At 34.2% G+C, this 24,530-nt stretch overlaps 2 protein-coding genes across 2 annotated transcripts; one reads left to right on the top strand and one right to left on the bottom strand.

Annotated features, from left to right (window-relative positions):
• Positions 1-1,719: 1,719 nt before the first annotated feature.
• LOC18422868 (histone H3.2) lies at positions 1,720-2,882 on the bottom strand. The gene has a single exon (XM_006827544.4). It carries the CDS (start codon positions 2,419-2,421, stop codon positions 2,011-2,013), a length of 411 nt encoding a protein of 136 aa, XP_006827607.1. The 5' UTR covers positions 2,422-2,882; the 3' UTR covers positions 1,720-2,010.
• A 16,746-nt stretch (positions 2,883-19,628) lies between these two features.
• LOC18423001 ((R,S)-reticuline 7-O-methyltransferase) lies at positions 19,629-23,630 on the top strand. The gene is made up of 2 exons (XM_006827543.3): positions 19,629-20,415; positions 23,189-23,630. The coding sequence occupies exons 1-2, from the start codon at positions 19,681-19,683 to the stop codon at positions 23,513-23,515; spliced, it is 1,062 nt and encodes a 353-aa protein (XP_006827606.2). The 5' UTR covers positions 19,629-19,680; the 3' UTR covers positions 23,516-23,630.
• Positions 23,631-24,530: the final 900 nt, after the last annotated feature.

Genomic DNA, 24,530 nt, shown 5'->3' with positions numbered 1-24,530 from the left:
CAAAACAAAACTTCAAAACATAATAAATAAAAAATCATACACACACATTTGCCAAAACAAAAAAGATCCTGAGACTGTCCAATTTTTTAATGATCAAAGTAGTTAGGAACTAAAAATTGGTTTCTTCTTTATTCTTTTTTTTTTTTTTGGAAATACTGGTGATTTTAAAGTGGGTCACAAACTTTTCAAGCAAACAGGTTCTTCTAAGCATGTGAACTTGGATAAAGTAGTCAAAGAAGATTGGTGGTTTAATTAGGACAAATCCACTTGAAAATGCTTGGAAACTGGTATTCACATAAACTTGTACTAAATGAGCCACTTAACTTAAAAAATAGAAAAGAAAAAATTCTCTATGAGAAGCTTCCAATGATAAATAAATAAATAAAGGGTGTTGTTTACATAAAGCTGTAAACCTTAGACACTCAAATTAAGGTGCACCTCTAAATTTTCCTATATGTAATTTTGGTGTAAAAAATTATTAAGATGGCTTGAAAATCTATTTTCATTTTTAACTATAAAATTTTAAACTCTAAAAATGATTCAAATAAAGTAGATCTATAAACAAATAAAAATCTTGAATAGACAATCTACGATAATATATTACAAGATACACTATTTTCAAGAATTGAATTCTTTTTTTCTTCATAATCATATGATCTCAATCGAGATGATCAATTATAGGGCTTTCCAATATAACTTTTTATAATGGATTTTCAAAACCTAACCTTTTATGATGGATTTACTAGTATTCTAAAATATAACTCAACCAAGGTACATACTTTATGATAGATTTAGTAGTAAATTAAAACATGACTCAACCAAGGTACGTACCTTGGGCAAAGCAAGTTCTTCGAGCAACTCCGAGTAACACATCCGAGTTCAACCCTATTTAATATAATCCACCTCCATTTAACAGTAATTGTTAGTTGGCGTAGTCTGGGCGCCTCTTTCACAAAGTATTGATGGCAATATTAAATCAAGGGGATTCGAATCTATGCTGTGACTTGCAATGTGTGTGAGCACTATCCAAAAAAACCTATTGTAGAACTTTTGGCATAAAATAGACAGCAAGTCATATAAGAACCCAATTTATGTGCAACCAAGCCCCTATATGTAAAAATGCAAAACTCTTAATAAATCTATTTTTGAGAGGGATTTTAAAACTTAATTTTTAAGGATATGGAATTTGGAGATCATGTATATGAAAAAATAAATAAATTTTAAATACTTAAAATAATAACTCTAACAAAAAAACTATTTGGACCATTGGTTTCCATTGTTCCTAGATGGAACACCAACTTGCATCTATATTTAATATAGATGCTTTACACTTTCTGGACCTTTACACTTTCTGGACCGTGTTCAACCCACATAAAACAATTTTCCTTCATATAAACTTTATAAATTAGGTGTAATTAGTTCGGCCCAAACTCACAGGGCAAGGTCAAATTACTCAGTACCCCCACAAATTACTCAATCGAGTATCGTAACCTTATATAAACTTTTCCTTGTATAAATTCTACATATTATAAGCCATATGAGAGTTATTATTGCATCATTTACCCTAACATATTGCACAAACCAAAACATAGTGACTGCAATACAATTGGCAATTGAAAACGTCAGAGCGATACAACCAAATTCCGGGAAAACCCCCTTGAATATTAACCCAATTCATAGCAATTGCTGAATAAAATATATTTTACGTTGGTTGCTCCATTTTCCTAACCCTTAACAAAGTAAGGTAGTGTGGTCATTTCAAGCTGCCAAAGACAAATAAATGTTACAAGCCAGAAAAACTCTCTCGTATTCACCACCGATTCAAGCCAAAAACAAAAAACCCGCAAGTTTTCAAGAACACGAATAGAGAGCGCACCATTCACAGTAATCCAAAACACTAAATCCATTTAAAAGCAATACATCAAGGGAACTACCAAAGATCCAATCACAAAACCCTAAATCATAGGAGAGATCCTAAATCAGAGGAAAAACCCTAGCTCGATTCAGAGATCAAGCCCTCTCACCTCTGATCCTACGAGCCAGCTGAATATCCTTGGGCATTATGGTGACCCTCTTTGCATGAATAGCGCAGAGATTGGTGTCCTCAAAGAGGCCAACCAAATAAGCCTCAGCAGCCTCTTGCAAAGCAGCAACCGCACTGCTCTGAAACCTCAGATCAGTCTTGAAATCCTGAGCAATTTCACGAACCAGCCTCTGGAAAGGGAGCTTCCTGATCAAAAGCTCAGTGCTCTTCTGGTACTTCCTAATTTCTCTGAGAGCAACGGTTCCAGGCCTGAACCTGTGAGGTTTCTTCACACCACCAGTGGCCGGAGCTGATTTGCGGGCAGCTTTGGTGGCGAGCTGCTTTCGAGGAGCCTTTCCACCTGTTGATTTCCGAGCTGTTTGCTTGGTGCGAGCCATGGATATAGATCAAAGGATAGGGCAGAAACCAGAGAGAGAAAGAGAGTAACAGGGCAACGAGAGTAGCAGGAGTTAGAAACCAGAGATATAAACAACAATAGAAATTAGGGTTAGGGCAAAACGGAACCAGGACAAAGAGGAGTGAGAATTAAGGGTTGGAAGCAGAGACAGAGCGAAATGTAAGTATGAATTTAGGGTTTCGAATGTGTGGTATTTGTAGAGCGATGGCGGGTTCCTGTTCTTTTGAAATGGGTTTAAACTTCGCGGGAGTAGATCTGGACCGTTGGTTTTTAGGGCACATTAACGGCTGCTAATGCGGGGATCGCGAGCACACGGATCGGGAACTGCGTTGAGGATCTTATTTTTATGATCATTTCATTCCCATGCTCTGTTGATTACTATAGATTTGCTAATCTGTAGTGTTCGTCTTCTATCTTGTAGATAATTATTTTGAAAGCAATTTACTTGCTAGTTTATCTCGATTTCAGACTTTTTAAATCCAAAGTTAATATTTTATTCTGATTTTCCGTCAAATATCAAAAGTTCTACATAAAACGAAGACATTTTGTTTCAACTATACCTTATTTCATTGCTATTTAGCTCTTACTCATTAGTGCATCGACTTTCAAGGTCTTAAGTATTTTATTGACTTCAGCCCTTCGATATCTAAAATCAATAATTTTGTTATCATTCAAATTCTGAAATGCGGGACTATTGGAAAATATATATATATATTATTATAATCAAGTACAAAATATATAATTTTTTAATAATAATGGATATAAAGGGGCCGAGCATAAGTTTCTCTTGTTTTTAAATTTTGCATGTGGTAAATTTTGAGATTATGCATGTTACTGGTTAAGCGAACAATGCACATCTCTCAACCGATATTCCTTTAAAACTTCCTACTTTAAATTTATTTTTCAAATAACACCTCATATTTAAAAACAAAAAATATAATATTGCTTATCGTTACTTAAACATTAAGAAAGTATGCAATTTGAAAATTTATCTCCGTCATGTCTCTAGGATATTTTTGAGACTATTAACTTATTGGAGCGGTTTGTATAGAACCGAGGCTCTAAACAATCACAGTAAAGCGTACCTTCAAATAGTATCGAGAAATGTTGTTTTAATATTGAAAATTTTTGTGATAGTCTTAAAATATACTCTCATCTTTAATTATAAAATTTAAAGCTTCATAAATTGTGGAGATCGAGCAGATATATGAAAACTTGAAAATCTTGAAAATTGACGGTCCAAGATACATTACAAGATGCACCATTTAAAATCTATTTTTTTCTCATGTCCATGCATCTTGAGGTCGAGATGATCACCTTGAAGATATTTGGGCATCAAAACAACCCCTTCTAGTGAAAATTTTGTAGTGCCTCCTAATTTGATTGTTTAAAGCCTTGCATTTATATAAACCTTTTTCCTAACTTAAATTCACCAATCATTAAATAAATAAATTTATTTCCTCACTTTCTATTGGAAAATTGTTAAATGATAAAAACTCCTAATAACTAACTCCTGCACGTAAGAAAATCTTAAGGAAATGTTATTGTATAAGAGCTTCCAGCTATGTTAGGAGTGACAAACGCATCCAAAGCAATCTTATTTAGTGCGTCTATAATTTGTGAGGGCAGTTCCCTCCTCTTCAAAGAAAGTGGAAGAGAGTTTTTTTTTTTTGGTTATTCAGTGGCGAAAATTGGCCCTTGCCTGTTTTTTCAAGTAATTTAGAAGTTAAACTTTTTGAAGGTATTAGTGAGGTGGTGTTAGTAGTCGGAATAGAAACAACATTGTGGTAAAAGGGTGTAGAGGTGCTACCACCACGACCCCAACTGCTTTCCAAGGAAAAGAGCTAAAGAGTGTTATCAAAACAATGAAATTCATGAGGATCATGGTGCAAAGCTATATAATGTCGATCCATATGTCACTCCTTTTGGACCACTTTGTCACCTAGTTGGATGTCATCTGTTGCCAGTTTCTCACCTAGTTGGATGTCTTGTCTTGCTTGTCTTTGGACATTTGGGGCTGAGGGGTACAACCTCATTGATTCCTTCATTATCCAACCCATATGTAACAAAATAAAATAAATATAAAAGAACTAATATTGTAATTTGACATGCGTTTTTAGTTGTAGGTATGGAAATAGTAAGTAAAAAATATAAAGTGTGAGTATGGGAACATACTGTATATCTACTCCATTATGCTAAAACCTACTTAGCCAGACTGTTTTTGGATCAAAATTTTAGAATCCACTTCGTAATGTCCAAACAAGTATTTAAAAAGCCAAGAAAAAGAAAAAAGAAAAATAAAAAGATAACTGAATGTTGAGTTCTAAAATATTAGGTTTTACTATAAGGTATTTTAAGTTGCCTTTTCCTTCTTATTCTTTGTTTCTTTAATTTCCTATTTTTTTCCTGTTCTTAATTTTTTTAAAGATTTTTTATGATCTTATTTTCTAGTTATTGTTGATTCTCCCTAGTTCTTAACAATTAATATTCTAATGATAATTTATTTTTAATTATCAATTCTCATACATTGGAGAGAAGCGGCATAAACACAAAGAATATTGAAGGGACGCTCTGCAATCTAAAAGTTTTAAAAGTAGCCACTAAAACAAATTATATAAAATGCAAGTTTAGTAATAATAGGAATAAAAATGATGAAGTAGTTAAGATTAATGGTCAAGAAATACCTAAAAGAGATTGTTTATGATATCTACGGTCGATAACCCATGATAATAGAGAGATTGAGGAAGCTGTTACATATAGAATTAGAGATGAGTTGGGAAGCATCCAGAGTTTTATGTGATCATCACGTACCATTGAAACTGAAGGGAAACTTTTATAGGATGGTTATAAGACTAGTCATGCTTTTTATGGGATACAATGTTAGGCAGCCAAAAAACAATACATAAGATGTGCATAGCTGAGATGAGATTGTTGAGATGGATGAGTGGCAAGATAAGAAAGAATATGATCCATAACGAATCCTTTGAGACTTTCCTTATGTGATCAATCCTCCATTTCTATCCTCTTCAGAGATTTGACCATCTCTTCTCACATATGAAGCTCGATTTGTATCTTCATATGTAGTTGAAAGTAATCCTCGAGCTTTAGGAGCCCATCATCAGGGCACATAGGTGGATATGGTCGAAGACGTGAACGTTATGGAGGACGAGGAGGTAGAGGTCTCAACCAAAATCAACAAGGCATTCTTGGAGCCACCCACTTACCATCACCCTCCTCAGCCAAGAATGTGTATGTCACCTTGTGCAACCTGCCAGTATTGTTGGCGACATGGACACATTGCTAAAAACTGTTGTGACATAAAAAAAATGATTCATCGTCTCACAATGCGCTAATGCATGATTTCAACGACCTATCAGCCACTGCCCCAACTGATTATTCTTCGGTTATGGACTCTGGTGCAACTACTCGTATGACAGGTGACAACTCTCAACTTTGAAGTATGATTTCGTATCATGGTTCTTGCATGGTATTAACTGGAGATGGTATTACCATGCCTATATCCATTATTGGAACTGTGACTATTTCCACTACCTATGGTTCTTTAAATATCTCCAATTTGTTTTACTTGTTCCCAAACAAGAGAAACTTCACATATTTGTATCTCAATTTGTAAGATTTTAAGTGTTGTTTTAGGTTTACTCTTCATGGTTGTGTTGTAAATGATCTACAAAGTGGAAAGTTGATCGCTAAGGGGGTGCTAAGAGAAAGCTTGTATGTGCTTCATAATAATCAACTCTATTGTCTTGCTATGATTATCTCCAAACCTAGAGGAGGAGCTTCTATTTTGTGGCATGTGCACCTAGGTCATCCTAGTTTCACTACTGTCAGTCATCTCGAAAGAGAGCCAGCTCTACCTAATTTTGTTCATGACCTATCTTCTGGATTATTGTGTTCATCTTGTAAGTTAAGAAAACACCCTGAGTCTACACTTGACTCAACTAATAGAAAGTCTAATGCACATCTTGATCTAATGCACAATGATGTTTGGGGTCTAGTCTCAGATACTTCCTTATTAGGTTTTGGATTTTATGTTACTTTTGTGGATGATTATACTCAATATACTTAGATATATTTTCTTGAAGCAAAAATCTGTTATATTTAATTATTTTGATAAATTGTGTACCTAAGTTGAGTGTTAATTTGCTTGCAAACTCAAGGCCTTTAGGTCTTGTGGTAGAGGTGAAATTCACCTCTCATGTTTTTGAAGAACATTTGAGTCATCATGGAATTCATGATGTATGCAAGCGGCCTACCACAATTCATTTGGTCAGAAGCCCTTTTCACTGTTGTTTATCTCATTCTAAGCTTAACATTATCTTTCATATCTCCTTTTCGAAAGCTTTTTTATAGTAAACCAGATTACTCATTTCTTTGTATCTTTGGTATGTTTCCCACATATTTATTCTTTTCAAAGAAATAAATGTTCTCCTAAGGCTTATGAGTGTGGGTTCGTTGGATACAACTAGAAACATCAAAGTTATCGATGTTATGACAAAGTGTCGAGTCGCTTTTTTCTTACAGGACATGTAACATTTGATGGAACTAAGTTCAACTTTAAGAACCAGTGTTCCCAAACTAATACAAGTAATGTTATGCTAAATAATTTGTTTGTACCTATTTCAATGCCTTTTCAATTGCAAGAAAAAAATACACTAGCACGCACTTATCTCTTAAGAGGTTACAAATGAACTATCTGAGTAGCATCACCCTCATCAGCCATCTCTTCACTTTGACAGGTCCGATCTACAACATCTTTCCTCGACATACTTTTTACCACCACCTTCTCTCTCTCTTACTTCAAACTTTGATGCATCTCCCACAGTGCAACATGATTTATCTGAAAGATCCTTAGAAATTTCACTAATACCCCTATGCCGTTCATCTCACTCAACATATCCTCTTAAACATCTGTTAGACTATCAGGTTTACTCTACAACCATTCCCTCTCCTGACATCACTTCTAAGACCATAAGGATAAAATACCCTATTGAAATTTTAACTTAGGAGAGAGAATGTCTTCTAATCATAAAGCATTTGGAACATCAATTTCTCAAATTCAAGAACCAACCACTTATGAAGAATTTGCCTCTGACACTGGGTGGCTGGTCTTAATGAAAGAAGAGATTGATGCACTAAAAACACACTTGGGAATAAGTGTCATTGCCTCCAGGTAAAAATGTTGTGGGCTCAAAATGGGTGTACAAATCAAACATTAAATCAGATGACTCAATCGAAAGGTTGAAGTCCACACTAGTGGCGAAGGGGTTTAGTCAACAATATGGCATTGATTATGATGAAACCTTCAATCCGGCTGTGATGGCACCCACTATTCAATGCATCTGGGCTCTGTCATCTTGGTTAATTAAAACTTCCATCAACTTGATGTGAAAAATGCATTCATTCATAGTGAATTGCAAGAAGAAGTGCACATGCAACAACCTAAACGATTTGAAGATCCCTTGCTACCACACTATGCCTACAAATTAAAAAGGGCTATTTACCCCAGTGGAGCGGTAAGCTTTAGACCCTAGATGTTATAGTGATGAAGAGAGAAGTTAACCATTGGCAGTGGAAGAAAGGCTTACACGAACGAGAGTGGGGTGAAGGGAAGGCTATGAAACTCTTCCTCTTGCCTTTGGAAAGCTACGGACTTTCTTATATATATTAGATTCAAGCATTCTCCTTGGACATGGTTTGGGAAATTCAGTTGTCTACTCCATAGTATTGGTTTTTGAAAAAACAAGGTTAACTATTCCCTATTTCTAAAAAGACCATCTTCGAGTATTATCCTCCTTCTAATTTATGTGGACGATATCATTGTTATTGGAAATGCTATAGAAGGCATTGAACATAATTAAAATTGAACTTTGAGATGAAGGATCTTTGAGAACTGAAATACTTTTTGGGTATTGAAATTTATCTGACAGAAAAAAGCATTGCTTTCACCCAACATACGTATATTATTGATTTGCTCTCTAAAACAAGGATGTTAGGATGCAAGCTTATTTCCACCCAAGCTGAAGTAAATTGGAAGTTACAAACTGAAGAAAGAGAATTATTACCTAATCTTTCCTTGTATAGAAGTGTCGTTCGTAGTCTTCAATATCTTATGTTTACACACCCTAACATTACTTATACAGTGAATACAATATGGCGCTTCATACAGGCTCCTCGACAACCTCATTAGGAAACCACGAAAAGGATTTTAAGGTATTTAAAAGGTATTAAACATGATGAGCCATTCTATACTTCCTCTAGTTTACCTGGACCTCAAAGCATACTCTGAAGCTAATTGGGCAGGGTGCCCTAATGCTCGTAGATCCGTTATATGATTTGTATCTTTTTTAAAAAACTTCTAATTTCTTGGAGTACAAAAAACAGGTCTCAATATCAAATCCAATATAGAGTAATGAGTATTGTAGCACTAGAAATTATTTTGCTATGTATGCTCCTTAAGGAAATTGGCGTTTCCACAATTATGCCAACCATTTTAGCTTGTGATAATCAAAGTGTCGTGCGACTAGCCACGAATCTTGTATTTTATGCTCACACTAAACATATAGAAGACAATTATCATTTCATTAGAGAAAAAATTATACCATGTAATATTTTCATAACCTTTGTTACTTCATCCCATCAGCTGGCAGACATGTTTACTAAAGCACTGACAAGAGCAAGAAACCAAAAGTCTACCGATAAGCTCTCAATGCACAAGATGCATGCTTCGCTTGAAGGGGGTATTAAGAGAGAGACTATCTATTGTAACAATGTATAGGGCTTTAGGTTATTCTTTCATTATTTGGCCTCAAGGGTAATTTTGTCAACTATATTTATAACATTGTATAAGGTTATTCTTTCATTCTTTTCCCTCAAAATATAAAGGTTAATAATAGAAGTGTGATGGGCATATTTATCAAAATGATCATTACTTTTTTATTAAAAAAATATTTTAATAGGTAACTTTACCATTAAGCAATGACAAATTTAAAATTTTCATAAAAGTATAATGGCATTTTGGAAGTTAGTGTCCTGAAACTTTATTTGTGGAGTGCCCATGTCTTTTAGTAAAAACTTCAATTTTACCCCTTATGGAGATGACAAAGTACACATTATCTTATAGTGATACTTACAAAATTACCCTTACTCAATGTTGAAGATGTCACAAAAAGTGACTTTTTTTTTAACAAAATGAGCCACAAAGTTAGTAAATCTACAATTCACAACTCATTCAATCATCAACCTTTATAATTTGAAGGGTTGTGAACTTTATATATATATATATATATATATATATATATATTTATCACTACAAAACGCCTATAGATGAAATTCTACAGTACTTCACCTACGGCTTTATCACAGTTCAAAGTTTATCACACGGTCACAGATGTCTGATAGTATTTGAATTTTAATATTTTTTACTAATCAAAATAATCTAAAATTTTGTAGGTGTGAGTGCCTTAGTGAGATACACATGAATAAAATATAAAACAAATAATTCGAATGATAAAAATTATAAAAAATACCCCTATAAATTTTCAGGGGCAATTTCATCATTTATTTTGTGACTATTAATTTTTTAATATTTTACTTTGGTGCAAGTTGGTCAAATGTACACACGTCTCAAATTCTAGATAAATCTGATTAGTATAATAATTATAAAAATTCAAATACTATTTGACAACTGTGATTGTGTGATGAACTTTAGACAATGATGATGTATAGGTGAAGTACTATAGAAGTACATTTATAGGTGTTTTATATATATATATATATATATATATATATATATATAAATGAAAAATTTTATCATCTCGACATCAAGATGTATGACTTTTTAAAATAAAAAGATTTTCAGTCACAGAAATAGTGGATCTTACAAAATATTATTACATCGTCCATTTTCAAGGTTTTCATATGTTTATAAATCTACTTGATTTTAACTATTTTTGGAATTTAAAATTTTATAATTATATGTAAAAATATATTTTGAGATAATCCTAAGAACATTTTACATCAACATTATATATTATGATAAAATTTGAATGTAAGGACCACAAAATTTTTCCCCCAGTCGAGTGATGCGCACGGCAAGGGAGAGTTAGACAGAGGCCTAGCATCATTTGAAGCAACACTTGCGGTGTAAGAGAAGAGGTAGCCCCGGCTGTGTAAGGGAAACGAAGCGTCGATTGTGTAAGGGAAACACAGTGATGGCTATGTAAAGGAAACCTAGCACCGGCTGTATAAGAGAAGAGGTAGCGCGGACTGTGTATGGGAAACGCAGCGCCGACTGTGTAAAGGAAACCCAGTGCTGGCTGTGTAAGAGAAGAGGTAGCGCCGGCTGTGTAAGGGAAACGCAACTTCGGCTGTGTAAAGGAGACTCATCGCCGTTTATGAATTCAACACCTAGTGCCACCTAAGTAGAAGAGAGAGAGAAGAGTATTGCCACACATGTGAGAGGCAACGCCGCGTGTGGAGGGCCAACGTTGGCTTTATAAGTGAACAGTGCCGACTGTGTATGTGAGCACCGCCGCCTGTGTATAAGAGCATCGTCGTGTGTGTTTAGTTAAATCGTACAGTTGTCACCTGTTAGCGTTGCTCCGTACGTGTCAGAGTCGCGTGTGATTGCGTCAGCCACAGTGTTTTCCAACTACTATCTCCTTTTTAAGTCTTATCCTGCCTTGGGCAGCACCGCCTCTCCCATTTTTCTCAACTTTTCTTAAAGTTCACTACTGCCCCTTAAAGACAGCCCACTGGTGGAGTTAAGGAAAGCCTGTGAAGACAGTGAGTGAGGATTTGAGATACTATGGGAGTTTAATGTAAGTGGGTTTAGCTTCTATGCATCTATGGTTTATGTAAAGAACAAATATTTAGAATGGGTAAAATAATAGAATGAAAAATGTGAAGCATAAATGGGTTAACATGAGGTTGAAATTTCAGATCTGTGCTTCTAAATGCCATGACTATTTTTACCACATATATGATCTATTTATTTATTGAAACTCATGAAATTGCTCATTGTGAGACTCCTTATCATGAACAAGGTTCCAAGTCCAAAGTGTAGCGTGGCCAGGAAATATCAAGTGTCCTTTAAACACATGTTAAACAGAGAATAGAATTTCCAGAACTGTGATTGTATTGTATCAAAATGTTTGATGGCCAAATGGCATTCAAATGGGACCAAATTGGTTCCAATTGAAAGACATATATGTCTACTCCAAGTTTACTTTTTATGTCATGATAAAATTGTGCATGGATTAAAAGATATGGCCTAAGATGTCGAGACACGAAACCACTCACAGTCGCTGCCAATTTCAGCAACTGTGACTCTCTTTGGGCTATGATTTTGACCCAGCAAATGGTGTCCAAGAACCTTCAAATTTCCACTATTGGAAAGGTTTGTGAATGTACTCGAAGTTACATGTTTTGAGGTTTTTGATGCTCACTTTGTGCTGAGCTATAGACCCATCAAATGACACCCAAATTCTTTCAAATTGTTGTTTTTGTAATGATCTGCGGGTAAGTTTAAAGTTTCATGTTTTAGGCATTCTGAAACTCCCCCTAGACTGGGAGCTAGGCCCTTGCAAGAGGGGGTACGTCACTATTACATGTCACTGCACCAATTTTATATCCATGCGACACTAAGCTTTCTTGATATGTGATAAATGTGAATATCATATGATGAATTTTATGTGAATGTCATAAAGTTATGTGAATGATGACTTATGACCGCACTATATGAGAAAAAAGGGGCCACGAGCACAATAATGATGAAATGAAATGAATTCATAATGAATGTCAATTGCTATTAAGAAGACCTATGTGTAAATGTCATGTGAAAGCTTATGAAATAAATGACTTTTGCTAAATGATATGATGATAAATGATTCATCTGTATGAGACATTGACTGATGTGAATGAATTGAATGTTTAAACATGATGGATGGCCACTGCTTATATTGATATTGACCATTACGTGGTAGGACATTTACCAGTAGTGGATACTACTATAATATTGTGATGGATGGCCATTGCTTATATTGATATTGACCATTACGCGGTGGGATACTCACCAATACTGGATACTGTTATGATATTGTGATGGATGACCACCACTTATATTGATATTGACCATTACGCGGTGAGACACTCACCGGTAGTGGATACTGTTATGAGATTATAATAGATGGTCACTGCTTATATTGATATTGACCATTATGCTACGGGACACTCACCGATAGTGGATACTGTTATGATATTGTAATGGATGGCCACTGCTTATATTGATATTGACCATTACGTAGTGGGACACTCACTGGTACTGGATACTATTATGATATCGCTTGCTACAAGATGGGACACTCATCGGTAGTAAGGAAAGTGATGCCGGTATATCCCCTAACCTGCATAATGATAGGAACAGGTTAAAGGAGAGGATAGAGGGTCGCACCCTAGATTCCTGAAATGAAATGACATGATTGATGCTTTGCAAGGTAAGGGTCTATCGAACCCCCAATGCGCGCTGAGAACTGTGTGAGTGTATTGAGGGTATTACCAAGTAGAATGCCCCACTTGTCATTACCCTCCCTCCTATATGATGGTTGAGGTCTTAAGTAATGAGATTGGCTTAGCCTGATGGATAGAGCCTCTACTACGGGAGTAGGTGATTTAGGGAGTGAGTGGGTAATGATCGAATTTCTAATTAAGGAATGTTTAGGATTGCACTGATTGAATGTTAATGATTTCACTGATTGAATGCTCATGATCGCATTGATTTGGTGATAACTGCCGTTTAAATGAAATGTTCATACTCGTTGTCTTGATCTAATATTTATATGTGCTAAACTATGATTTTATAATCATGGATTGAACGGTTATCACACACGGATAGAATCACTATAGATGCTTAACACTAGATCTACTTATTGGGTTGTATAGCTCATTCAATTATTTCTCATCTCCTTGTAGATTGATAGCAATATGTTCAGGGCTTGGAGCTCGTGTTTTGTGACAGGAAGTTGAATCTAAGCTTCACAAAGAAGGTGCTTAAATCTTGTTTGTGTCTAGGCTGTTTGTCCCTGGGTTTTTGTTCCTTGTTGATATATGTAATATTGGGCCTAGATGCCCTGAATGTAACATTTGGAAGGATTTATATATAATGGATTTTTGGTGTTTGGGATTGTCTATATTCACATGCTAGTTGAGTTATAGCTTTATTTCTTTTCCATGGTTTGCTCGATTGCTGAAATTAAAAGCGTTGAGTCTACTCCTTCTTGAGTGACAAAAATGACATTGGATCACGAACCCGCGCACGGTCGCTCGTCGCCGCGTAAGGTACGGTGGTCGGGGGCGGGGTCGTGACCATTTTTCATATGTTTATAGATCTACCTGATTTTAACCATTTTGGAATTTAAAATTTTATAATTATATATAAAAATATATTTTGAGATAATCCTAAGAACATTTGATATCAACATTATATATTATGATAGAATTTGAAGGTGCAACTTAGCTAGATTATTGAAGGTTGCAACTTTATGGAAACCACACCCATATATATATATATATATATATATATATATATATATATATATATATATATATATATATATATATATAGCTGAGGTTAGCCCACTAGCTCATTTGAACATATGAGCCCAACGGCTTAGATTGAAACTGAGCCGATCTGACGATTACAGATGTCTGGTAGTATTTAAAATTTTTTGGTTTTTTTTTTACAAATCCAAATAACTTGAAATTTTAAGCCTGTGTTCATAAAAATTAGGTGAATCTTTAAAAAAATTATCAAAAAAATATTTTACATGAAATAAATTGACCATATTTACCTCCAAAATGTTTTGGGGGGTATTTTGGTCATTTTATTTTTGTGAGTAATTTTTTTAATATTTTTATTAGGTGCACCATGATGAGAAGAACATACACCTAAAATTGCAAGTGATTTAGATTTATAAAAAATAAAATAAAATTCAAATACTACCCAACATCTGTGATCGTTAGATCCGACCAGATTCAATCTCGAATGTTGGGCTCATATGTTCATATGATCTAATGGGCTAACCCCAGCTTTTTCCTATATATATATATATATATATATATATATATATATATATATATATATATATATATATATATATATATATATATATATATATATATATATATATATATATGTATATATATATATATAGAGAGAGAGAGAGGTTATGTTACTAGCTCATATCAACTTATGAGCCGAACGACCTAGATTGACTTTGGCCCGATCTGAAGGTCATGATCTCATTTTATATTTTGATTTTAAATTTTTTTTAAATCTAAATAATTTGAAATTTTTAGCATATATTATTTACAAATTGAAGAATCTAACAAAAATATCAAATACAAAATTTTCAAAAAATAAATTGAACAAAATACCCCCAAAACTTTTCAAAGGTATTTTAGTCAATTTATTTTTTTCGAATTATTTTTTTTTAATATTTTTATTAGGTGCACTTTAATGAGAATAATGGACGTTTAAAATTCATAAAATTTGGATTTATAGAAAAAAATTAGAATTAAAATACAAAATGAGGTCGTGACCGTCAGATTGACTTAGATTGATTCTGAACTGTTGGACTCATTTATTGATATGAGCTAGTTGGCTAACATTAGCATTTTCCTATAGCTTATTGCTATATTTGAGCCCAACGACTTAGAGTCAATTTAGGTTGATCTGACAATCACGATCTTATTTAATATTTGAATTTTATTTTTTTTCTACAAATCCAAATTAGTTGAAATTTTGGGCATCCATTCTTTTCATCAAGACATACCTAATAAAAATATTAAAAGAATAATTTACAAAAAGTGAATTAACCAAAATTCAAATACTAAATGAGTCGTGATTGTCAAATCGCATATGTAGCTGTGAGGTAGTGGTAGGGGTGGGAAAGGGTCGGGTCTGACTGGCCTTGAACCCGACCCATCGAGTCCAAAAGTTGGACCCATACCTGTACCCATCGGCTCTTGAGTCCATCCCATCGGGTCTCGGGTCTGGTTGGGTCCATGGCCGCTATCACTATGAGCTTCTTCTTTCTTTTTTTTGGCCCATATTTTTCTCTCATATACCTATATAATTGGCAACAAGGTCATAATCACCTGCCTTTAAATTTCAAGCCGTCAGATTTGTCATTTAATAGCTAAATATGACTACGAATTCTTATTGTATATAATCTTTAATACATCCAAACGAATAGGGCTTGAAGTATTTTATCTCCAACAGTTTATAGGTACGGGTCGAGTCCAACCGGACCCGAACCCAAACCCGAATATTGTTCGGGTTCAGGTTTTGGACTCAAACCCAACACGCAGGTTCAAATGTTGGACCCATACTATGACCCGTGTCAGGTACACCCTCCGGGTCCCGGGTCGAGTCCGAGCCCATTGCTACCCCTAGCTAGTGGGCTAACCTCAGCTTTTACCTATATAAAAATAGGAGAATCTAATAAAATATAAAAAAATAATTTGTAAAAAACAAATTGACTAAAATACTCTCAAAATGTTTCATGGGTATTTTGATCAATTTATATTTTGTGAATTATTTTTTTAATATTTTTATGAGGTGCGTTTTAATTAGAAGAATAGAGGCCTAAAATTCATGTAATTTAGATTTTTTTAAAAAAAATTAAAATTAAATTACAAAACAATATTGTGACAATCAGATTGGCCCATATTGAATCTGAGGCGTCGAGATGATCAATTTGAGGGTATTTTGGCATCAAAACAACCTCATCTAGTGAAACTTTTGTGGTAGGCTCTAATTTGATTGTTTCGGGCTTTGGCTCTCTCTCTCTCTCTCTCGATATATATATATATATATATATATATATATATATATATATATATATATATATATATATATATATATATGAAGGGAAAAGGTTATATAAGGGTGCAACATTAAAATGTAGAATTACAAATGCACCTCAAAAATCTATCGGAAAGGTTGTTTTAATGTTGAAAATCTATTTGATCATCTCGACGTCGAGATGTATGAATATATAAAAAAAAGTTTTTGAGTCTCAAAAATAGTGCATCTTGCAATACATTATCTAGGCCGCCCATTTTCAAGATTTTCATTTTTTTATAGATCTCCTCGATTTTAACTATTTTTGAAGTTTAAAATTTTCTAATTAGATATGAAAATAGATTTTAAGATAATCCTAAAAAAAATTTACAATAAAATTATGGTAAAATTTGGAGGCGCACCTTAATGGATTGTTTAAGGTTGCAACGTTATAGAAACCACACCCATATATGAATGGTGTGTTGAATCCAGTGTTTTAAAAATTGACGAGTCGAACCGGACTCGCCCGATTCGACTCGGGAACCGGCACAGCCCGTGCCGGTTCCGATACAAAACCGGGAACCGCCCGGTTCTAGAGAAGAACGATTGGTTCCAATCCGGTTCCCTCCCTGCACATGTGCGACACATGTGAGGTTACCCTAATAGTTCTACACAAACATTTTAACCTATATTACATAGGTATTTATATACCCAAGTGGAATACCCATCTTTCGATGTGGGATAATTCCTAAACATCATTAAATAAAAAGGGAATTTAAATATATTCTATTAATCATCAAGTTATAACCACATATGGTGAGGTGGCGTGGTGGTAAAGCCATTTGTTTCTTCATGTGATATCTCAAGGTCGAGTCCCCCCGGGGGTGTTATTTTTTTTGTGTTGTATAGTTTTTGTTGTACATATTGTATAAATATTTTTGTAAATAATGTAAAAAGCATAAAAAAATGAAAAATAACAAAGTTAATTTTTAATTTTTGTTGTATATAGTGGTATAATTATTTTTTTAAATAATATGAAAGGCATAAAAAAATAAAACATAAAAAGTTTATTCCATTTGAAATCTCCATCTTTCTACTAACAATATCTTTCACTAAATTTATTATAGAAACCTAAAAAAATAAATTTTTGAAAAATTGAAGTGTTATTTCTAAAATTTGTATGCATTTTATTAATTTTTATATTGATAACCAAATATTTTATTTTATTTATTAATTTTTACATTATAAATCATGTAATGTACTATTTTTCTTACAGTTGTCAATAATACATTTTAAATTAGATAATATTATAAAATATTTTAAATTTGTTATTATTTGTCTAATAAAATAATTATAAAATGTAAACTAATAATTACAATTTTAGTATATAATATTATAATTAGTTAGGTTTTAATAATTTTGGATTATAATTAGTTAGGCTGTAATAATTTGGATTTTTTAATGGATAAGGGTTTTTCGCCAAACGAGATTTTAATGGCCATTCTTTCATTGATTAGTCTACTCTTTGTAATTAGTCCATGTATAATTATATATTTTATTTATGATAATTCTATGATTTTTCTTTTATGTGATGCAAATTTAATGGTTAACATAAGTTTATACAGGGAAAGAGCATCTCAATACTCACAAATTGATGAAATAAATGAAAGTTAATAATGTAGTACCTTCATTTCTTATTGGATTCTTAAAAAACAGTATTTATAATGAATTTTAATAATTTTTTCAAATTTATTTGAAGCTTTAATCCGATCGATTCAATCGATTCCCAATCCGAATCGTCGATTCGGATCGTTTTTTGAGATATCCGATCCAAGTCAACGATCCGCTTTTAAAATAATTGGTTGAATCAATGACTTGGGATGTGCACTCTTTCGGTTTTTTATACCGCTCCCACTGAGGGAGCGTTGGAATCTTGAATTCCAGGCTGTAATCCCAACTGGTGATGCTACGGGAGCGAATCACCAACGAGGAAGTGTCCGAGAGTTGCGGCAGTAAATGGAGTAATAATGGAGTACCCTCTTACTATTAAAATACTTCCCCAACAGCTAATAATAGTCCACTTTCAATTTTCACATCCAATATATATTGCCCGCCCCTACCCATATTATCGGTTCAAAACTTGAAATTGGTTCACGACCATTCGATTTTATTCATTTATTGAATCGAGAATGTTTGGATCCGGATCCAGATCCAGATCTAACAACTATACATAGGCTACAGATTTGAATTTAGATTCGAATCCGATCAGCTCCACAATGTTATCCAGAAAAATCATTTGGATCCAATTTTTAAATCCAGATCCGCATAGTTATTTGGATCCAATTTTTAAATTCAGATCCAAATAGGATGAGGTTCAGATAAATTCTCAGCCCGTTTTATATATGTAAAAAAAACATAAACTATGCTTCTGTAGGAGCTTGCTATTCATCTACTTACTAGGGCAAAAAACCTGCTTAAATTTCCTATGAACTACTAGATGATTATTTTCCTAAGAGAAACTCTGATTTTTAGGTTTTCTAACACATAGATGTCGCCGCCAAAATATTGGACGGTCTTGGTTCAATCTTTAGGCATTGTTTTTTTTCCAAGTGCATAGAGAGTGAAATTTGAATTTTCTTTTTTGACGTTAGACAATCGATTGTTGATGTTAGGTCTCCAAATTAGAGATCGCAAAACAATTCTTATATTAGATTTTATTTGGGGAGAATAAATGGATGAGATGCTCCTGCAGAAGCACGAAATGTTTTGGCCATAGTTAAAGAAGGATCTCTTAGGCTCTAAACAATCAAATTAGAGCACACCTTCAAATAGTATTGAGAAATGTGGTTTCAATACTGGAAATTTTGGACTAACCTTAAAATATATTTTCATTTTCAATTGTAAAATTTAAGGCTTCAAAAATATTATAGAATGAGAAGATCTATAAAAACTTGAATAACTAAAAAAAAGACAGTCCAAAAAATGCGTTACAATATGCACCATTTTCAAAACTTGAAATCCATTTTTTCTCAAATCCTTACATCTTGATATCTGTGAAATTTTTGAACTAAGCTTTAATTTGATTGTTTAGAGCCTAGGCCCTGTATAAACTTTCACCCCTAGGACCGGTCACATATGAGGAAAATTGAAGATCCCCAAGGCTCTCAAAGGCAGTAAAGAAGAAGAAGTGAGTAATTTCCATGCCAAGAGCAAAGAAAACAAAATTAACAATATTCCCAATCCAACAACAAAAATATTCTATTGCTAATTTGGAGGACTTGATCTGAGCATTTGTTCACCAGAAATAGAATTCCAACATTGCCCACGTTTTAATCCCTATAAATTCAATTAGAAAGAAGGCTCAGAAATGCCAGGATGGAGTTGCAGGATGAGGATGCAGAGGGTCAGGCTGAGTTCTGGCAGCTCGCATTGGCTTTCGTCGACTCTCTCGCACTCAAGTGTGAAGTCGAGCTCGGCATCGCTCGCATAATCCAAGAAAAAGGTGGGCTCGTAAGCCTCTCTGAGATTGTCTCCTCGCTACAGGCTCCTTCCTCTGATACCTCACGCCTCATGCGATTCCTCGTGAAGAAGCGCGTGTTCAGTGTTGAGTTGAAGCAGGGTGAGGCCTACTATGGTCTCACTCGTCTATCCAACTGGTTAGTTAGGCCCGGGGAATCGGGCCTGGCACCTATGTCGCTGTTGTTGGGCCACCCCACAATCCTTGCGCCATGGCACTACGTGAGCAAGTGCATGTCAGAAGGGGGTAAGCCATTTGAAAAGGCCCATCATAGGGATTTTTTCGATCATAACTCTGATAATCTTGGATTTGTTCACTTGTTTAACGATGCCATGGCGAGTGGAGCTCGGGTGGTTTTAGAGGCATTGCTGTCTGAGCATAAGTCTGTGTTTTCGGGACTGACTTCATTGGTGGATGTGGGTGGCGGCACCGGAACAGCGTTGAACGAGATCGTGAAAGCAAACCCTCATATCTCTGGCATCAATTTTGACCTCCCGGATGTCGTCTCCACCGCACCGAACTACCCCGGTGTGCTTCACGTCGGTGGCGACATGTTTTCCTCCATCCCTACTGCAGATGCTGTTTTCATGAAGGTTTTTCACTAATACTTTATCTGTAGGAGAAATCTTAGATGATTTATTTATTTTTTATTTTTTTTTATACTGTTACGTAGGAATGAAACTTGAGACGTAATATTATAAAAACCCGACTGTTACCGCTTTTGCTCAAGGTTGATTTATTCTTCTTCAAATCTGGTCTTTCCAAAAGTTCAGCGTAGAGATGGATCTAGGATCTGAAACACATCTTAAGGTCCAACAAAATAACACTTTAGACATACTTTCTTTAGATCCATGATTTTGTAGTTCAAATAATAATGCAAATACGAGATCTAAAAGGGAAAAAAAAAAAAAAAAAAAATCGATCAAAAAACAAATCCTACTCTATATTTAAGGTTCCATATCTACTTTTCTTTGGATTGCTGAAACAAACGCTCTGTCTTTGTATATAATATATATGCACCAAAAGTACAATATGGACCTTAGGGCGCATTTTGTAGAGTGCCATCCAAGGAGTATTCCAAGTTAAGCGACCTTTACGGTCATTCAAGAAGTGTTCCCAGTCAAATATTTTTTATTTGAGCTCTCGGTTGGATATGGATTGTTTATGATGCTCCCTCTGAGAGCTCATATAAAAATTGTTTTTCGATATTTAATTCAAATAGAAACTAATAGTATGTGTTTATTTAGTTTTTTAACTATTCTACATTACTTCAATAGTTATTTATTTATTTTTATTTGATTTCTCATTCAGTTTATCCATTCCAACTATTTCCAAATTCTTGTGAGAAATATTTATTTTGTCAATCAGTATTCATATTTTGGTAGGAATTTGTACTTTAATTAGTAAATTTAATCTGCTCAGTGTCTTAACATTTTTACTAAATCTGCTCAATGTGAAAAAGCCTCTCTACATTTTTATTTCCTTTGAATAAGTTAAAGTACAAACACTTGCAACAAACTCTATTTTTATTAGAAAATACATTTAGATAACAGATTAACGAAATTCTTAAGGGGGAAATTTGACTTTTTAAAACTGTATGTATAATAGGATTTAAAAATAATTTATAAAAATAAATTATCTAAAGTACCCCTAAAACTAATAGGGGTATTTTGCTTAAACATATTTTTTCAAATTATTTTTTTAATAGTTTATTAGGGGTGCTTCAATGAAAGAATGGATGCTCCAAGTTTCATATGATTTTGATTTGCAAAAAAAGATTAAAATTCAAATGTGAAATACAATCGTGCCCATCAGATCGGCCAAGATTCAATATGGCCTATTGGGCTTAACACTATTCCATCGTCTCATGGAATAGTATATATATATATATATATATATATATATATATATATATATATATATATATATATATAGAGAGAGAGAGAGAGAGAGAGAGAGAGAGAGAGAGAGAGGGGCGGGGAGGGGGGGGGGGAAGAAATAAGAGGGAAAAGAAATTAAATAGAAAATTAAAGGTTGAGGTTTTTGTAATGCATCTTCCTTGTACTGTAGAAGTATAGCGCCCCTCTAAATTTTGCCTCGAGACGTAGTTCCTGTGTTAGAAATCTTATGATGACTAAAACATCTAATTTTTATCCCTAGTTATGAAATTTAAAACTTTAAAAATAATACCGATCAAGCAGATCTATAAGAACTACAAAATCCTGAAATAGACGTTCTAGATAACTTGTTACAAGATGTATGCTTTTTAGGACTTAAACATTTTATTTTATTTATTTATTTTTATTTTTATTTTTATTTTTTATTTTCATAACTACACATCTCGAGGTCAAGATGATCAATTGAAAGGTTAGTCCACTATATAAAACTCTCATCTAAAGGGTTTTTGAGCAGCACCTTACTTTAACAATATAAAGTTGCAACACTAGATAAACTTTTTCCAAACTCAAAATCAACTCTCCCTGTAACAAGTCTTGGATTTCTCAGAGTCCTTGCCTCGAATGCCCTTCCTAGCTTTTCCAAAACAAGAAAAAAATATTTGAACTTGTAATTACACTATGCTTCCTTATCCCATGCAACCTGTAATATACGGAAATTCCATGGAATTTTATTTTATTATTATTATTATTTTCATGTTGTATTTAAGATATGTCCTCTAATATTGCATTTTACTCTCTCTTTTTTCGCCTTTTTTTTTTTCTTTCTAAATGCTACTAGTTTCATACTCCAAGTGACGACCCAACTTGAGCTTCACACCAAATTGGCTCTTAGAGTGTCGACCCGCAATCGAGACCACTAAGTTAACACTCCAAGTGCTCAACCAGGAGTGCCGACCAACACTTTAGATTTGCCATAGGGTGGATAAGAGAGAGCGAGATTAAAACAAAGAAGGAAAATAAACGAATCGGGCCTCGTATGTAAAAAACATAAAAACTTGGTCATTTGGGTTGGAACATGCGGTTCAGGTCGGGTCGGCGGTACTTGTCTTGAGCCTTGTGGCATGTACCAACTAGGGGGCATTTTAGAAAAACAAAAATATAGGGAAAAAAGGAGACAAGGGTAAAATTAGGGACATATTTTGAATATCACAAAAAAGGGTATTTAAGAAGTTTCTTATAATATATTATGTGCTATATATCATACACCTCTAGTGTAATGGTATGTTGTGCACCATCTGCATATCCATCATTGTGAATGAATGGCCGATATACCTATGGTGTACCATGTAGCCCCAGGTAACATACTGTGATTCTCTCTTGCCCAAAGCATACTCCATTTTAATGGTATTCATTCTGCAACATGCTTTCTCCTTCTTGATTGGTTTCCCCTATTGTTGTTTCGATGCAGTCGATACTACACGATTGGAGCGACACAGATTGTGTGAAAATCTTGAAACAATGCCGGAAAGCACTCCCTAAAGGGAGAGGGAAAGCGATTATCGTCGATGTGGTCTTGCGCCCTGAGGAGGATACCAGTGCCTTCGCGGCCTCGAGAATGGCATTTGATATGGTGATGTTCACGCTCACCTCTGGCGGCATGGAGAGAACAGAGGAGGAGTGGAGGGTGCTGCTCAAAGAAGGTGGTTTTAGCAGATGCAAAATCTTTCCTCTTCCCACTCTCCAATCCATCATTGAAGCTTATCCTGACCCTGATGAACCAGTTGTACTGCCATGAACTGTATGTTTATAATAACAATTTGATCACATCGATTTTCACAGTTCAATTAAGGGTGGTTATTTTGCTACAAGGAAAAATAATAGATATTCCCTTGACCCAACTTTCTATGCAACCCACCCCACCCCACATTGTGTTTCTTTCGCATCCAACTCCCCCACCCAAATGTAAAAATAAATAACTTCTAAATCCACATCTTTGGTCCCCCTCTTTTTCTTTGGAAAAAAATTCAAAGAATTTTTAAATAGGGAATGATAATGGGAAAAAAATTCAAAGAATATTTAAATGTGACTGAGAGCCAGTCCGGTACTCATCTTCAATAGGAAATGGGAGCTACTCATGCAGGCCTCCGGTTGGGTGCATATAAATGTTAAGCTTTGTATTCTCAAAATCTGAAGTAGGGGCAATATTGTATTTTTAAATAATTGTGAATAAATTAGAGTAATAACATTAAAAAAAAATCCTTTTAAATAACGGGACTTTTAGAAGATATACGATTATTTTACTCAATTATCGAAAAGATTTTGAAAATTTTAGTACATGGCATTTGACATTAGATGGGTTTCTATGAGTCGGTGGACTCATATGTACATATGCGCCCCCCCACTAAAATTCATTTTGGATGATTTTTTTTCTAGTTTTTTTTTTTTTTGTTGATTCATCATCTAAGCCAAGATAATCATAAATATGAAAAGAAAAATAGTCTTTTAAAATTAAAAATATAACATTTTAGTTTTTTTTTTATGCACCGTCCATATCTTATTTATGGATAATATAACGTAGATAATGTCGGATGGACGCTTGTAAGTCAGCAGGCTCTTGCGACTCGTGAAATAATTTCCCTTTGGATGAAGTTTCTACAAAACCTCGGTTTTATGAAAACAAAATAAAGCCTCACCTCAAATCCGCGTCTGGAAAGCACTTTCAGCAACATAAATCTTTATGATTGCTCTAAAATCAATTTATAATAATAACAATAAAATTTGAAACTAAAAAAAAAAAATGTACAGATCTT

This window comes from Amborella trichopoda, chromosome 7 (genome assembly GCF_054954075.1).
Source record: "Amborella trichopoda isolate Santa Cruz 75 chromosome 7, AtrichopodaSantaCruz75HAP2 v2.0, whole genome shotgun sequence".
Classification (NCBI taxonomy): domain Eukaryota; kingdom Viridiplantae; phylum Streptophyta; class Magnoliopsida; order Amborellales; family Amborellaceae; genus Amborella; species Amborella trichopoda.
This window is presented reverse-complemented; position numbering and strand designations above follow the sequence as displayed.

What these genes read in the sequence shown, in the direction of transcription:
- LOC18422868 (XM_006827544.4), bottom strand. Translation starts at nt 2,421, where the DNA reads ATGGCTCGCACCAAGCAAACAGCTCGGAAATCAACAGGTGGAAAGGCT.
- LOC18423001 (XM_006827543.3), top strand. Translation starts at nt 19,681, where the DNA reads ATGGAGTTGCAGGATGAGGATGCAGAGGGTCAGGCTGAGTTCTGGCAG. An exon ending in CAGATGCTGTTTTCATGAAG is followed by an intron (nt 20,416 to 23,188) that starts GTTTTTCACTAA and finishes GTTTCGATGCAG; the next exon opens with TCGATACTACACGATTGGAG.